The 17,246-nt window shown below is 46.9% G+C and overlaps 1 protein-coding gene across 1 annotated transcript in view; it reads right to left on the bottom strand.

Moving 5' to 3' along the window:
* dnah2 (dynein, axonemal, heavy chain 2) overlaps positions 1-17,246 on the bottom strand; it is a 380,569-nt gene that overhangs the window by 53,536 nt on the left and 309,787 nt on the right. Inside the window, exons 64-67 of the mRNA XM_087982834.1 lie at positions 15,327-15,496; positions 13,970-14,086; positions 6,655-6,819; positions 1,244-1,369 (exon numbers count right to left, since the gene is read on the bottom strand). Of these exons, the coding sequence (XP_087838960.1) occupies positions 1,244-1,369; positions 6,655-6,819; positions 13,970-14,086; positions 15,327-15,496 (578 nt within the window). The remainder of the gene's footprint in view (positions 1-1,243; positions 1,370-6,654; positions 6,820-13,969; positions 14,087-15,326; positions 15,497-17,246) is intronic.

Below are 17,246 nucleotides of genomic sequence, written 5' to 3'. Positions count from 1 at the left end.
TCCAGAGATATCCATCACTGATAATCCAGAGATAGAGCCCCTGACCCAATAATCCAGAGATATCCATCACTGATAATCCAGATATAGAGCCCCTGACCGAATAATCCAGAGAAATCCATCACTGATAATCCAGAGATAGAGCCCCTGACCCAATAATCTAGCGATATCTATCACTGATAATCCAGATATAGAGCCCCTGACCCAATAATCCAGAGACATCCATCACTGATAATCCAGGGATAGAGCCCCTGACCCAATAATCCAGAGACATCCATCACTGATAATCCAGGGATAGAGCCCCTGACCCAATAATCTAGCGATATCTATCACTGATAATCCAGATATAGAGCCCCTGACCCAATAATCCAGAGATATCCATCACTGATAATCCAGAGATAGAGCCCCGACCCAATAATCCAGAGATATCCATCACTGATAATCCAGAGATAGAGTCCCTGACCCAATAATCCAGAGATATCCGTCACTGATAATCCAGAGATAGAGCCCCTGACCCAATAATCCAGAGACATCCGTCACTGATAATCCAGAGATAGAGCCCCTGACCCAATAATCTGGAGATATCCATCACTGATAATCCAGAGATAGAGCTCCTGACCCAATAATCCAGAGACATCCATCATTGATAATCCAGAGATAGAGCCCTGACCCAATAATCCAGCGATATCCATCACTGATGATCCAGAGATAGAGCCCCTGACCCAATAATCCAGAGACATCCATCACTGATAATCCAGAGATAGAGCCCTGACCCAATAATCTGGAGATATCCATCACTGATAATCCAGAGATAGAGCCCCTGACCCAATAATCTGGAGATATCCGTCACTGATAATCCAGAGATAGAGCTCCTGACCCAATAATCCAGAGATATCCATCACTGATAATCCAGATATAGAGCCCCTGACCCAATAATCCAGAGATATCCATCACTGATAATCCAGAGATAGAGCTCCTGACCAAATAACCTAGAGATATTGGTTACTGATAATTCAGATACCTACCATTGACCCAATATCCCAGAGATATCCATCACTGATCATCCAGATACCAAACACTAATCGAATAAACCAGAGATGCTGGTCCTGAAAAACCAGGAGGTAGGGGTTGCTAACAACCCAGAGGGACCAGTCACTGACTCAATAGCTCAGATATACCGGATTGATTTCACATTGACACTGGAGATGTATTGCCCGACGCAAGACAATTTACAGCTAAAACTTACCTCCTTCATCCAGATGACACTGACAATATCATCACGATAGTTCGATAGGAATGGGCCCATGTATGAGAGGAAGGCCGAGGCCAACAGGCAGTCTCCAACCAAGTAACCCATATCTGATTCCAGTCCCTGACAGTAAACAGAAAATGTCATGTCAGCACTGACCACACAATGGTGAACAATCATGTTAAAAACATAACAGTACAATTTGAAGTGAATGTAAAGTGTAGTTATTTCCAGGAAATGTCTCCGTGTCACCCTGTTTCCTAGCATCAGTTGAGCAGCAGTGAGATAAACTCACCAAGTTGACTGCAGCCTATCACCTTTCTCTCAAGTTCCCTCAGCACTGTCCCCATGACTTGTCCGGACTTGTCCGACCTGCCTAGCTCCTTTTCCACCTATCCACTCCACCCTCTCCTCCCTGACCTATCACCTTCATCTCCTCCCCCACTCACCCATTGTACTCTATGCTACTCTCTCCCCACCTCCACCCTCCTCTAGCTTATATCTCCACTCTTCAGGCTCTCTGCCTTTATTCCTGATGAAGGGCTTTTGCCCGAAACGTCGATTTCGAAGCTCCTCGGATGCTGCCTGAACTGCTGTGCTCTTCCAGCACCACTGATCCAGACTCTGGTTTCCAGCATCTGCAGTCATTGTTTTTACCTCGTTGATTTTAACCCCACTACGAATCCTCTTGCAAGGATGCCTGCCTTGAAGAATGATTCGGAGATGACAATCACCTGATGAAGGAGCGTCGGTCTGAAAGCCCGTGCTTCCAAGTAAACCTGTTGGACTATAACCTGGTGTTGGACTATAACCTGGTGTTGGACTATAACCTGGTGTTGGATTATAACCTGGTGTTGTGTGATTTTTAACTTTGCCTTGAAGCAGTTTTCCTCCTCTCTGTACAAGAATCTCAGGGAGTCCCTCTCCCACTGCAACTCCCAGGTCATTTCCTCTGCCCTGAAGCTCTTCAACCATGTCGTGAAACAAACTCGGTACCAGAGCCACATCTGCTTCCCCAGTGCATGCCTCCGTAACCAAATCATCCCACACGGACTCCGGACCACCTTTAAACCAGCAGAGTTCGGACCTGAACAGGACAAACAGTACAGACTACAGATTCAAAAACACCAGCAACAGTTCTCCTTCAAGATCCTCCGCTCCACGCTTGCAGCAATGCGCCGGTACCTAACCTCTCTACAGTCTGCCCTGCCTCAGCTGAGGGCCACACTCTCTCAGAATTGCAAAGGACCCACTCTGTACTACATCCTCAGGAGAATTCATACTCTCAACAAACAGTATTTCAATTCCATCTCAAACATCAAAAACTGTAAGTACAACAAACTTTTATCCACCCACCTCCATAACCAGCACTCCTCGAACATTCCAGAAGATTCCCCTGGCCTCGGAAACGCCATTAGACATGCGGCTGATGCAGCTACCACCCCCACGCTGATTGATGATGTCACTTCTGCCCCCATCATGGCCACTCCCACAGCCACTTCCGGCCCTCACATCATCGCCGATGCCACACGCTCAGTGACTTCCGCCACCCCTACTGCCATGTCTGCCACCACTTTCGCCCCCACCTGCGCCACTCACCTGCATTCTGCTGACATGCCCCCCCCCCCCCCCCCACAGACCCCACTGTCACTATCCTCACCCCCCAGAACTCCGAGGGGAACACTACCCCTGCTCATGACTCCACCCCCATTCCCCCCACCACCACACCCACTCCAGTTACAGGTTCCGCCCCTACTCCCAGCTCCCAGCCCTGCCGAGTTTTCACCATCCCTCCAGACCTCCCCCTCACTGAGGACGAACGATCAGTCCTCAGCAAAGGACTCCCTTCGTCCCCCTCCGTCCACGCATCAATGAATTTAATACACGTCGTGACGTCAAACAATTCTTCCACTGCCTCCGCCTCCGAGCTTACTTTCACAATCAGGACTCCCGCCCACCTTCCGAGGACCCCTTCGCCCACCTCCAACACACTGCATCCACCTGGACACCCCGCGCTGGCCTATTACCTGCCCGCGACCTCTTCATTTCCAACTGCCGCCGGGACATTAACCGCCTCAACCTGTCTACCCTCCTCCCCCACTCTAACCTCTCACCCTCACAACGCGCACCCCTCCAATCCCTCTACTCCAATCCTGACCTCACCATCAAGCCAGCGGACAAAGGGGGCGCAGTGGTAGTCTGGCGCACTGACCTCTACACCGCTGAAGCCAAACGCCAACTCGAGGACACCTCTTCCTACTGCCTCCTCGACCATGACCCCACCCCCCCCATCACCAAACCATCATCTCCCAGACCAGACAGAACCTCATCACCTCAGGAGATCTCCCACCCACAGCTTCCAACCTCATAGTCCGGGAACCCCGCACTGCCCGGTTCTACCTCCTTCCCAAGATCCACAAGCCTGACCACCCTGGCCGACCCATTGTCTCAGCATGCTCCTGCCCCACTGATCTCATCTCCACCTACCTCGACACTGTCCTATCCCCCCTAGTCCAGAAACTCCCCACATACATTCGAGACACCACCCACGCCCTCCACCTCCTCCAAGACTTCCGTTTCCCCAGCCCCCAACGCCTCATCTTCACCATGGATATCCAATCCCTCTACACCTCCATCCGCCATGACCAGGGCCTCCAAGCCCTCCGTTTCTTCCTCTCCTGACGTCCCCAACAGTACCCCTCCACTGACACTCTCATTTGTTTGGCCGCACTGGTCCTCACCCTTAACAATTTCTCCTTTGAATCCTCTCACTTCCTCCAGACCAAAGGGGTAGTCATGGGCACCTGTATGGGCCCCAGCTATGCCTGTCTCTTTGTTGGCTACGTAGAGCAGTTGATCTTCCGTAATTACACCGGCACCACTCCCCACCTCTTCCTCCGCTACATTGATGACTGCATTGGCGCCACCTCGTGCTCCCGCGAGGAGGTTGTGCAGTTCATCAACTTCACCAACACTTTCCACCCTGACCTTAAATTTACCTGGACCATCTCTGACACCTCCCTCCCCTTCCTGGACCTCTCCATCTCCATTAGTGATGACCGACTTGACACTGACATTTTTTACAAACCCACCGACTCCCACAGCTACCTGGATTACACCTCTTCCCACCCTACCTCCTGCAAAAATGCCATCCCATATTCCCAATTCCTCCGTCTCCGCCGTATCTGCTCCCAGGAGGACCAGTTCCACCATAGAACACACCAGATGGCCTCCTTCTTTAGAGACCGCAATTTCCCTTTCCACGTGGTTAAAGATGCCCTCCAACGCATCTCGTCCACATCCCGCACCTCCGCCCTCAGACCCCACCCCTCCAACCGTAACAAGGACAGAACGCCCCTGGTGCTCACCTTCCACCCTACAAACCTTCGCATAAACCAAATCATCCGCCGACATTTCTGCCACCTCCAAACAGACCCCACCACCAGGGATATATTTCCCTCCCCACCCCTTTCCGCCTTCCGCAAAGACCGTTCCCTCCATGACTACCTGGTCAGGTCCACGCCCCCCTACGACCCACCGTCCCATCCTGGCACTTTCCCCTGCCACCGCAGGAACTGTAAAACCTGTGCTCACACCTCCCCCCTCACCTCCATCCAAGGCCTTAAAGGAGCCTTCCACATCCATCAAAGTTTTACCTGCACATCCACTAATATCATTTATTATATCCGTTGCTCCCGATGCGGTCTCCTCTACATTGGGGAGACTGGGCACCTCCTAGCAGAGCGCTTTAGGGAACATCTCCGAGACACCCGCACCAATCAACCACACCGCCCCGTGGCCCAACATTTCAACTCCCCCTCCCACTCTGCCGAGGACATGGAGGTCCTGGGCCTCCTTCGCCGCCGCTCCCTCACCACCAGATGCCTGGAGGAAGAACGCCTCATCTTCCGCCTTGGAACACTTCAACCCCAGGGCATCAATGTGGACTTCAACAGCTTCCTCATTTCCCCTTCCCCCACCTCATCCTAGTTTCAAACTTCCAGCTCAGCACTGTCCCCATGACTTGTCCAGACTTGTCCGACCTGCCTAGCTCCTTTTCCACCTATCCAGTCTACCCTCTCCTCCCTGACCTATCACCTTCATCTCCTCCCCCACTCACCCATTGTACTCTATGCTACTCTCTCCCCACCCCCACCCTCCCCTAGCTTATCTCTCCATGCTTCAGGCTCACTGCCTTTATTCCTGATGAAGGGCTTTTGCCCGAAACGTCGATTTTGAAGCTCCTTGGATGCTGCCTGAACTGCTGTGCTCTTCCAGCACCACGGATCCAGAATTGGGAGCATCAGACCCTCCTGATATTATTACTCAGAGCCACAGTGGTTTACCAGGAATCATTTAAGACGCTCTCTGCTCCTTTCAGTTTTGTACCAGTTCTGGCTGAGTTTTTATATTCTTTATAAAGTCACAGTAAAATTTGTCATAAATGGTTAATCTTTTACTCTCAGTCTAGTCCCTGCTAGCTAGACTTTTCTATGTCTCAGCTGCATTCTAAACTCTCCCTGAGCTCTTGTTATCTGCATTCAATCGCATTCCCCCCTTAGCTGGTCCTCAACGCACTACCTTTGAAAATCTTCATTCTTTACAGATTTCTCTGTAGTCTTGCTCTCTAACTTGGGAAGCTCTACACGTCATGTGATGTCCTTGAGTTTTCCTACTCTACACAGTGCCCTCTGCCTCGACCTCACCATCACTCACCCTGGCCCCTCACTCTGGAACATCCCCCTTAATTATCTTTGTTTTGCTGTCTCTCTCTCTCTCTCTTCTAGCTTGCAAGACGCCCTTCAAGAGCAACCTCTATGGTCACCCTGTTATTGTTTGCTACCTTTCTTTTTTTTGCCTGTCTCCCGTTACCCTTGAGAAAGTGGTAGTGAGCTTCCTTCTTCAACTGCTGTAGTCTATATGCTGTGGGTAGACCCACAATGCCCTTAGGGAGAGAATTTCTTCACCTCCACATATCACTTTGAGGGTGTCTCCTAGCTCAATCCCGATAAAAGCAAGGGGTGTGTGTGTGTGCATGCGTGAGTGTGTGTATGTGTTCGTTTGTGTGTGCGCGCATGTGTGTATGTGTGCATGTGTGTGCGTGCATGTATGTGCATGTGTGGATGTGTGTTTGCGCATGAGTGTGTGCATGTGTGTGTATGCACATGTGAATGTATATATGTACATGTGTGCATATATATGTGTGTATGAGAGTGCGTGTGTGTGTGCATGTCTGAATATGTGTGTTCGTATATGTGTGCATGTGTACAAGCACATATGTGGATGCGTGTGTGTGTGTTTGTGCCTACATGTGTATATGTTTGTGTATGTGTATGTGCACATGTATGTATGTGTGTGTGTGTTTGTAAGAGAGAGAGAGAGAGACCGTTGCTGCATGTGACCCTCACCTTGACTGTCTGTTCCCAGCGTACTTTCTCTGCGGCTAGACCGGATAGCAGCTTATCTGCACGATCCATTTTGATCTCCATCTCCTCTGATCTTTTCCGCAGTTCTTCTTTTTGAGCCAGCTTTTCATCATATTGTTTCTTCAGCGTATCCAGCTTCTCAGCCACCTGGTATAGGAAAAGGAAAAGGGCACTGAAAAATATCTCTGGCTCCTAGCACCAACCATAGCCAAGGCTTGTGCGTGTGCACATTTTACAATGTACTACATTTGAAGAAACTGCAGTACCAGAAGAGACAATTCCTACACATCCGCTCAGTCCTAAAGTCCTCTTTTCTCTGTATCTCTCACACATCTTCCCAGTTCCCTTTTAAATTTGGTGGGACAGTAGTTCTTCCACTGCCATCTCAAGCTCTGGCTGCTGCTATTTACAGAGTCATAGTTCTCTCTAGCATAGAGAAAAGCTCTTTAGTGTATCGAGTCTATGCCAGCCAAAATCAAGCACTAATTACTTTAATCCCATTTTCCAGCACTTGGCCCATAGCTTTGCATGCAAGTGCACTTCTAAATACTTCTTCATGTTATGAGAGTTTCTGCCTTATGGGAAATGATTTCCAGATTCCCACCACCCTCTCAGGGAAGCCATTTTCCAAACATCCTCCCTAAATCTCCTGCCCCTTCCCTTAAATCCATGCCCACTGGTCATTAGTGGCTCTATCAAGGGGAAAAGTTCCTTCCTGTATATCCCTCTTATAATTTTATACATCTCAATCATGTCTCCCCTCAGTCTCCTCTGATACAAGAAAACCAACCCCAGTCTATCCAATCTCTCTGCAGAACTAAAACTTGACAATCCAGGTAACGTGCTGGTAAATATCCACTGCACCCTCCCCAGTGCTATCACATCCTTTCTAAAATGTGGATTTCAGTGCTGCAGACAATACTTAATTGTGACCTAACCAACATTTTATACACTTCCAGCATCTCCTCCCTACTCTTGGCTAATAAAGGGAATGATCCCAAATACCTTCTTAATCAGTTTATCTACCCATTCCACCACAATAAGGTTACTGTGGACATGCACAATAAGATCCCTCTGATGTTCTCCACGGTTCTACTGTACGCCATGTATTCCATAGTCATAGAGATGTACAGCACAGAACAGACCCTTCAGTCCAACCCATCCATGTCGACCAGATATCCCAACCCAATCATGTCCCACCTGCCAGCACCCAGCCCATATCCCTCCAAACCCTTCCTATTCATATACCCATCCAGATGCTTTTTAATGATGCAATTGTACCAGCCTACACCACTTCCTCTGGCAGCTCATTCCATACACGTACCACCCTTTGCACGAAAAAGTTGTCCCTTAGGTCTCTTTTATATCTTTCCCCTCTCACCTATGCCCTCTAGTTCTGGACACTCCCACCCCAGGGAAAAGACTTTGCCTATTTACCCTATTCATGACCCAAATTATTTTGTAAACCTCTATAAGGTCACCCCTCAGCCTCCGACGCTCCAGGGAAAACGGCCCTAGCCTATTCAACCTCTCCCTATAGCTCAAATCCTCCAACCCTAGTAACATCCTTGTAAATCTTTTCTGAACCCTTTCATGTTTCACAACATCTTTCTGATAGGAAGGAGACCAGAATTGCACACAATATTCCAAAAGTGGCCGAACCAATGTCCAGTACAGCCGCAACATGACCTCCCGACCCCTGTACTCAATACTCTGACCAATAAAGGAAAGCATACCAAATGCCTTCTTCAGCATCCTGTGTACCTGCGACTCCACTTTCAAGGAGCTATGAATCTGCACTCCAAGGTCTCCTTGTTCAGCAACGCTCTCTAGGTCCTTATCATTAAATGTATCAGTCCTGCTAAGATTTGTTTTCCCAAAAAGCAGCGCCTCACATTTATCTAAATTAAACTCCATCTGCCACTTCTCAGCCCATTGACCCATCTGGTCCAGATCCTGTTGTAATCTGAGGTAACCCTCTTTGCTGTCCACTACACCTCCAATTTTAGTGTCATTGGCAAACTCACTAACTGTATCTCTTATGCTCACATCCAAATCATTTAAATAAATGATGAAAAGTAGTGGACCCAGTACCGATCCTTGTGGCACTCCACTGGTCACAGGCCTCCAGTCTCAAACACAACCCTCCACCACTTAATCGTCCAGCATTCGCTATACCTACCAGCCTTTCCTGTCACCCAAACAGGAATTACAGAATTACACTGCCTTGATTGTCCTTCCCAAGAGCATCACTTCACACTTATCTGGATTGAATTCCACTTGTCACACAGCATATCTGAGCAGCTCGCCTAGATCCCCCTGTTCTCCAAGCTAGTTACCACCACACTCATTTTTGGATCATCTATGAACTTACTGATCAATCCGCCTACATTCGAGTCCACATTATTTATATATACTGCAAATAGCAAGGTCCCTAATGCTGATTCCTGTCCCTTTACAGTTTTTGGATGAGTGCTGAATATTTCTGGAGACAATGGCTTTTGTAGGAAATCTGCTTTCTAAACACAAAGGAAAGCAGATAGGGTTAAATGCTCAGGCAGAGACTGCTTGGATGGTCAGACAAAGTATCATGCACTTATAACTCACTCACAGCTCCCCACTGTTCTCATCAAGCTAAAGTACACATTAGCAATGGGGAAAGGCCACTAATGAGCCTGCATCCTCATTAGAGATTAATCACTGCCCCTCAACCCATCACTCAATCCCTTCACAGAGACGGCTTCAGCCAATTTATAACATTACTGCAAATAATCCTCTCTGGCAACTACATTCCCTGCTCTGTCACACCTTTTGACGGGAATGTTTGGTCACTTAATCAAAACAATCTTTAACATGCATCCTCTGGTCCCAGAATTTGCCCAGCGAAGGTTTGACAATGCATACTCTGTGATTGTGAATGACACAATCAGGTCACCTTGAAGCCTCCTTAGTTTTCACTGACTGCAGTGCTGCCCGTAGGCCTCTGCCTGCAATTGTCCTTTGACCAGTAGTTGCAAAGGCACACGAGCGTCAGAGTGTGACACGTGACAATATCACTGCCTTCATTTGCAGCAGAACCCCAGAACACCATGCAATGGCATCACTGAGGCAGAGACTGAAAACATATCAGGTCAGCAATTTGGAAACATGGAGAATATTCTAAGCGATTGGGGTTGTTCTCCTTGAAGCAGAGTTCTTAAGTGGAGATTTAATCGATGCATTTCAAATCACAAAGGGTTTTGATGGAGGGAATACGGGGAAACAACAGCAGGAATGTCAGTAACCAGAAGGACACAGATTGAAGGGTAACTGGCGAAAAAATAAGAGGTGGAAATGATTGACACCCAGCTTCACTTTAAACATTCACACCCTCCACCACCAACACTCAGTAGGAACAGTGTGCACCATTAATAAGATGCACTGTAGCAACTCACCAAGGCTCCTTAAACCTTCCACAACCAGTATCACTATCGCCTGGGACAAGGGCAGCAGATACATGGGAGCACCACCACCAGCAAATTCCCCTCTGAGCCACATGCTTTCCTGACTTACCACTCTTTCATTCCTCCCAGATCAAAATCCCAGAATTCTCTGACAACACTGTGGGTGTACCTGTACCCAATAAACAGCAGTGGTTCCAGAAGGCAAGAAACTAGGGATGGGCAACAATGCTGGTGATGCCCATATCCCATGAAAAACGTCTTTAAAATAATTAGTTCACAACAAATGATGATCTGGAATGTGTTGCTTGTAATGGCAGTGGAAGCAGAATTACTAGTAACCTGTGAGTCAAAGTGAATTAATTACACAGTCTTAGAGATGTACAGCACAGAAACAGACCATTCAGTCCAACCCATCCATGCCAACCAGATATCCTAACCTAGTCTAGTCCCACCTGCAAGCACCCGGGCCATATCCCTCCAAACCCTTCCTATTCACATACCCATCCAAATGCTTCTTAAATGCTGTAATTGTACCAGCCTCCACCACTTCCTCTGGCAGCTCATTCCATACACGTACCCCCTCTGGGTGAAAAAGTTGCCCCTTAGGTCACTTTCATATCTTTCCCCTCTCACCAAAAACCTATACCCCTCTAGTTCTGGACTCCCCGACCCCAGGGAAAAGACCTTGGATGTAGGTTTGCTCGCTGAGCTGGAAGGCTCATTTCCAGACTATTAGTCACCCTACTAGGGAACATCTTCTGTGGCCCTCCGGCCAAAGCACTGTTGATGACTCCTGTTTTCTATTTATATGTTTGGGATTCTTTGAGTTGGTGATGTCATGTCCTGTGGTGATGTAATTTCCTGTTCTTTTTGTCAGGGGGTGGTAGATGGGGTCTAATTCGATGTGTTTGTTTATAGAGTTCCAGTTGGAATGCCATGCTTCTAGGAATTCTCATGCGTGTCTCTGTTTGGCTTGTCCGAGGATGGATGTATTGTCCCAGTTGAAGTGGTGTCCTTCTTTACTGCATGTGAGGATTCTAGTGAGAGAGGGTCATGTCGTTTTGTGGCAAGTTGATGATCATGTATCCTGGTGGCTCGTTTTTTGCCTGTTTATTCAATGTAGTGTTTGTTACAGTTCTTGCACAGTATTTTGTAAATGACATTAGTTTTGCTTGTTGTCTATATAGGGTTTTTCATGTTCATTAGCTGCTGTTTTAGTGTGTAGGTGGGTTTGTGGGCTACCATGATGCCAATGGGTCTGAGTAGTCTGGCAGTCATTTCTGCCAAATATTGAACTACAGAAGCGATCATCCCAACACCCACAAACGAAGCTGTATCAGAACATTATTTCAACAAGCCAACACATACTGCAGCACAGAGGAACTATGCAGAGCAGAGGAAAATCACCTGTACCGTGTATTCAAAAAGAATGGGTACCCAATGAACACAGTCCACCGATTTCTCAGCAACAAACCCAAACAAGCAGACAAAACACATCCAGAAACCTTAGCCACTCTCCCCTACATCAAAGACATCTCGGAAATGACTGCCAGACTACTTAGACCTCTTTGAGGAGAAAGTGAGGTCTGCAGATGCTGGAGATCAGAGCTGGAAATGTGTTGCTGGAAAAGCGCAGCAGGTCAGGCAGCATCCAGGGAACAGGAGAATCGACGTTTCAGGCATAAGCCCTACTTAGACCTCTTGGCATCATGGTAGCCCACAAACCCACCTACACACTAAAACAGCAGCTAATGAACATGAAAAACCCTATATAGACAACAAGCAAAACTAATGTCATTTACAAAATACTGTGCAAGAACTGTAACAAACACTACATTGAATAAATAGGCAGAAAACTGCCACCAGGAGACATGATCATCAACTTGCCACAAAATGACATGACCCTCTCTCACTAGTATCATCACATGCAGGTAAGGAAGGACACCACTTTGAGTAGGACAATATATCCATCCTTGGACAAGCCAAACAGAGACATGCATGAGAATTCCTAGAAGCATGGCATTCCAACTGGAACTCTATAAACAAACACATCGAGTTAGACCCCATCTACCACCCCCTGACAAAAAGAACAGGAAATGACATTGCCACAGGAAATGACATCACCAACCCAAAGAAACTCAAACATATAAATAGAAAGCAGGAGTCATCAGCAGTGCTTCGTCTGGAGCCCACTGAAGATATCCCCTAGTAGCGTGATGAAATGTTTGGAAATGAACCTTCCAGCTCAGCGAGCAAACCTATATCCAGAACTTCGACTTGAGCTACAAATCCTCTCAAATCTCAGAAAAGACCTTATCTATTTATCCTATCCATGCCCCTCATGAGTTTATAAACCTCTGCAAGGTCAACTTTCAGCCTTCGATGCTCCAGGGAAAACAGCCACAGCCTCTCCCTATAGCTCAAACCCTCCAACCCCAGCAACATCCTTGTAAGTCTTTTCTGACCCCTTTCATGTTTCACAACATCCTTCCTGTAGGAAGGAGACCAGAATTGCATGCAATATTCCAAAAGTGGCCTAACCAATGTCCTCTACAGCTGCAACATGACCTCCCAACTCCTGTACTCAATGCTCTGACCAATAAAGAAAAGCATACCAAATGCCTTCTTCACTATCCTATCTACCTGCGACTGTACTTTCAAGGAGCTATGAACCTGCACTCTAAGGTCTCTTTGTTCAGCAACACTCCCTAGGACCTTACCATTAAGTGTATAAGTCCTGCCCTGATTTGTCTTTCCAAAATGCAGCACCTCACATTTATCTAAATTGAACTCCATCTGCCACTTCTCAGCCCATTGGCCCATCTGATCAAGATCCTGTTGTAATCTGAGGTAACCCTCTTCGCTGTCCACTACACCTCCAATTTTGGTGTCATCGGCAAACTTATTAACCATACCTCTTACGCTCACGTCCAAATCATTTATGTAAATGAGGAAAGGTAGAGGACCCAGCACTGATTCTTGTGGCACTCCACTGGTCACAGGCCTCCAGTCTGAAAAACAACCCTCCACCACCACCCTCTGTCTTCTACCTTTGAGCCAGTTCTGTATCCAAATGGCGAGTTCTCCCTGTATTCCATGAGATCTAACCTTGCTAACCAGTCTCCCATGGGGAACCTTGTCGGACGCCTTACTGAAGTCCATATAGATCAAGTCCACCACTCTGCCCTCATCAATCTTCTTTGTTGCTTCTCAAAAAATCTCAATCAAGTTCATAAGACATGATTTTCCATACACAAAGCCATGCTGACTATCCCTAATCAATCCTTGCCTTTCTAAATACATGTAAAGCCTGTCTCTCAGGATTCCCTCCAACAACTTGCCCACCGCTGATGTCAGGCTCAATATTCTCTGGTTCCTAGCTTTTCCTTACCACCTTTCTTAAATAGTGGCACCATGTTAGCTAGCCTCCAGTCTTCTGGCACCTCACCTGTGCCTATCGATGATACAAATATCTTAGCAAGGGGCCTAAGCAATCACTTCCCTAGCTTCCCATAGAGTTCTCGGGTGCTGTTCTTGAATTCTTGAAAAGCTCTGGGGAATGTGGAGCAGGAATAAGGAAGCTCTCTCAAAGCTTGTTGATTCTATGAGTGATGTTATTGACATGTGGGCACAATGCCATTTTAATGCAATCCCTTGACTTAATATTCATAGTTTGATGAGAAAGATGATAAAAAATTCAGGGAAGCAAACTGCAACATGAGTGGCCCAAAGCTGGCTTAGGGATGAGGATCTCGAGAGTTTTTTGTTTTAAATTCCTTACAGCGATCTAAAAAAGGGAGGTGGAAGATTAATAGTAACAGTGTAGCAGGACATTGTGAGTAAACAGCACACACCTCTCTTAACTTCGCCTGTGCGTCAGCGAGCAATGCCTGTTTCTCTGCAAGCTGTGCCATAGCATCCCTGAGCCGAATTCGCTTGGGTTCTACCACACGATACAATCTGCCATACAGCTGTGGGCAAATACAGAGAGAAACAGCAAGTTAGTCAAATAATTCACTGTGCTCCCAGCAAGAAACACATGGAAACTACTTTTAAAGAACTTTTATAGCCAATTTCTCACTTGCATTGTGGCCTAGACTTAGAGTCCCAATGACAGAGCTTAATATTTCTACTGATGGAACCAAGGATTTTATTTTCTTTATTTTTCCATGGGACATGGGCATTGCTGGCAGGGCCAGCAGTATTGGGCCATCCTTAATTGTTCCTAAACCAAGCTGGGAGCTGGGCTATTTCGGAGTCCAGTTAAGAATCAATCACATTATTGTGGGTCTGCAGTCACATGTATAACAGACTAGGTAATGAAGACAGATTTCCTTCCTGAGAGGACACAAGTGAATCAGATGGGTTTTTATGGTTAGAATTAGAATTAGAATTGATAGCTCCTTGGTCACCACCACTGAGACAAGTGTTTAATTCCAGATTTATCAATGAATGTAAATTCCACTGGAACACTAGCCTGGGCTGCTGGATTATTAGTCAAATGATTTTTAAAAATTCATTATGGGATGTGGAAGTCACTGGTCAGGGCAGTATTTATAGCCCAACGCTAATTGCCCAGAGGGCAGTTACAAGTCAACCCCTTTGCTGTGGGTCTGGAGTCACATATAGGCCAGACCAGGTAAGGATGGCAGTTTCCGACCCTAAAGGACATTAGTGACCCAGATGGGTTTTTCCTGATAATCAACAATGGATTCATAGTCATCATCAGACACTTAATTCCAGATTTTTGTTTTTGGATTCAACTTCCACCATCTGCTATGGCAGGATTTGAAGCTGTGCCCCACGGACATTAGCTGCGTCTCTGGATTGATGGTCCAGTGATAATGCCACTAGACCTTTGCCTCCCCTTATCACCAATGCCATCGTCTCCCTTATTCTCAAACCCATCATATCCTCACAGACATCAGAAAGAGGGACATCCAGGGATATCTTGTGTAAAATGCATTTTATTTTATGCATCTGGGTTGATGACTCCTTAGCAATTTGGTCAAGGGGTTGGAGGACAATGAGAAAGCACATTTCTAAAAGAGAAGCTGGGAGTTAATTACTGAGAACCTGACAGAGAAAAATATACAGCAAGGGACAAAGCAAAAGGCAAGTAAAGGAAATGAAAAGCTTACTAACGGGAGAGAAAGAAGGTGAAAGGTGGAGAGCAGTGGGGGGGGGGGGGATAATCGAAACAATCCCTACCTCCATGGCCAGGACCCACATACAGAGGGATTTTGCTGCCACAGATACACGACCGACAATTTCTGGCTGGAAGTCTGGTTGTGCACAGTATGTCCCAATTTTCTTCAGCACCTTGTCAGAAATATTGTCTTTGTCGAAATTAATGAGCTGCTTAATGAAGGTGCCCTCACCTGAAAGACACAAGTTTCACCTGATCAAGACCTAGCTGAACATCTCTCATCACATCAAAAACGAACAGGAATCAGGCTCATGTTTATGAGGGAATAGGTTCAGCACAGTCAGTGTGATTTCTTGAAAAGAAAATTATGTCAGCAATGCTACTTCACAGCGCCAGGGACCCAGGTTCGATTCCCCCCTCAGGCAACTCTCTGAATGGAGTTTGCACATTGTCCCTATGTTGTTTGGGTTTTCTCCAGGTGATCCAGTTTCCTCCCACAAAGATGTGCAGGTTAAGTGGTTTGGCCATGCTAAATTGCCCCATATAGTGGATTAGTCATGGGATATACAGGTTTAGGGTAGGGGGGGTGGTGGATCTGGGTGGGATGCTCTTCTGATAGGCTTAATGGCCTGCGTCCACACTGTAGAGATTCTATTTTGACAAGGTACCTCACAAAAGATTAAGTCATAAGATATGAGCCCATGGTATTGGCATAGATAGAGAATTGGCTCCCAAGCAGGAGATAGCAATTAGGGAGAAGGGGTTCTTTTCAGGTTGGTGACCTGTGACCAAGGGGTTCCTGACAGGGGTCAGTGCTGAGACCATAACTGCTTCCAATATATATTAATGATTCAGAGCAGGAAATGTATGTACTATATCCAAATGGACAGACAACGCAAACATAGGGATGTGAGAGAGATACAAATAATTTACAGTGATGTATTGACAGTTAAGTAAGTGAGTAAAATATTGGCAAATGGAGTATAATGTGGGCAAATGTATGGCTGTTCATCTTGGAAACAAAGACAAAAGCAAAGAGTATTATTCAATGGAGAGAAACTGCAGAAAACTGCAACACGAAGGGTCTTGGGGGGACATGTGTACGAACACAGAAAGCTAGCACACAAGGGCCTCAGGTAATCAGGAAGGGTCACAGTATGCTGCCTCTTATTTCAAGTGGGTTGGAGCATAAGAGAAGGGAAGGAGAAAGGGAGGACTGCAGACGCTAGAGTTCAGAGTTGAAAAGTGTGGCGCTGGAAAAGCACCGCAGGTCAGGCAGCATCCAAGCAGCAGGAGAGTCAACATTTCATGCAGAAGCCTGACATTCCTGCTGAAGAGTTTATGCCCGAAACATTGACTCTCCTGCTCCTCGGATGCGGACTGATCTGCGGTGCTTTTCCAGCGCCACACATTTCGACATGAAAGAGTAGGGAAGTCTTACTGTAATTGTACAAGGTGCTGGGGAGATCACACCAGGAGTACTGTGAACAGTTCCGGTTTCCTTATTTAAGGAAAGATATGATTTCATTGGAGGCAGTTCCCAGAAGGTTACCCGGGATGATCCCGGATCGGAGAGATTGTCTCATGAGTAAAAGTGAAACCGGTTTGGACTCTACTCCCTGGGATTCGACGAATGGGGCATGATCTCATTGAAACATATCAGATTCTTAGGGTCAATGCTGAGAGGATGGTTCCCTCATGGGAAGGTCTAGGACCAGGGGGCACAGTCTCAGAATACATTTATCACTGAGATCAGAAGGAGTTTCTTCTCTGGGGGCTGAGAGCCTTTGGAACCCCTTGCCACAGAGAGCTGTGGGGGCCAGAGTCCTTGTGTATATTGAAGACTGAGACCGAGAGATTGTTCATTAGTCGGACAATCAAAGGTTACGGGTAAAGGGCAGGAAAGTGGATGTGAGGAATGTTAGATCAGCCGTGATCCTATTGAATGGGGGAGCAGGCCTGAAAGGCTGAACAGCCTATTC

Source organism: Chiloscyllium plagiosum, unplaced genomic scaffold (genome assembly GCF_037043375.1).
Source record: "Chiloscyllium plagiosum isolate Xiang-an unplaced genomic scaffold, Cpla_swu_hap1 HiC_scaffold_44, whole genome shotgun sequence".
Classification (NCBI taxonomy): domain Eukaryota; kingdom Metazoa; phylum Chordata; class Chondrichthyes; order Orectolobiformes; family Hemiscylliidae; genus Chiloscyllium; species Chiloscyllium plagiosum.
Note: the sequence above shows the minus strand (reverse complement) of the source record. Positions and strands in the feature narration are given on the sequence as shown.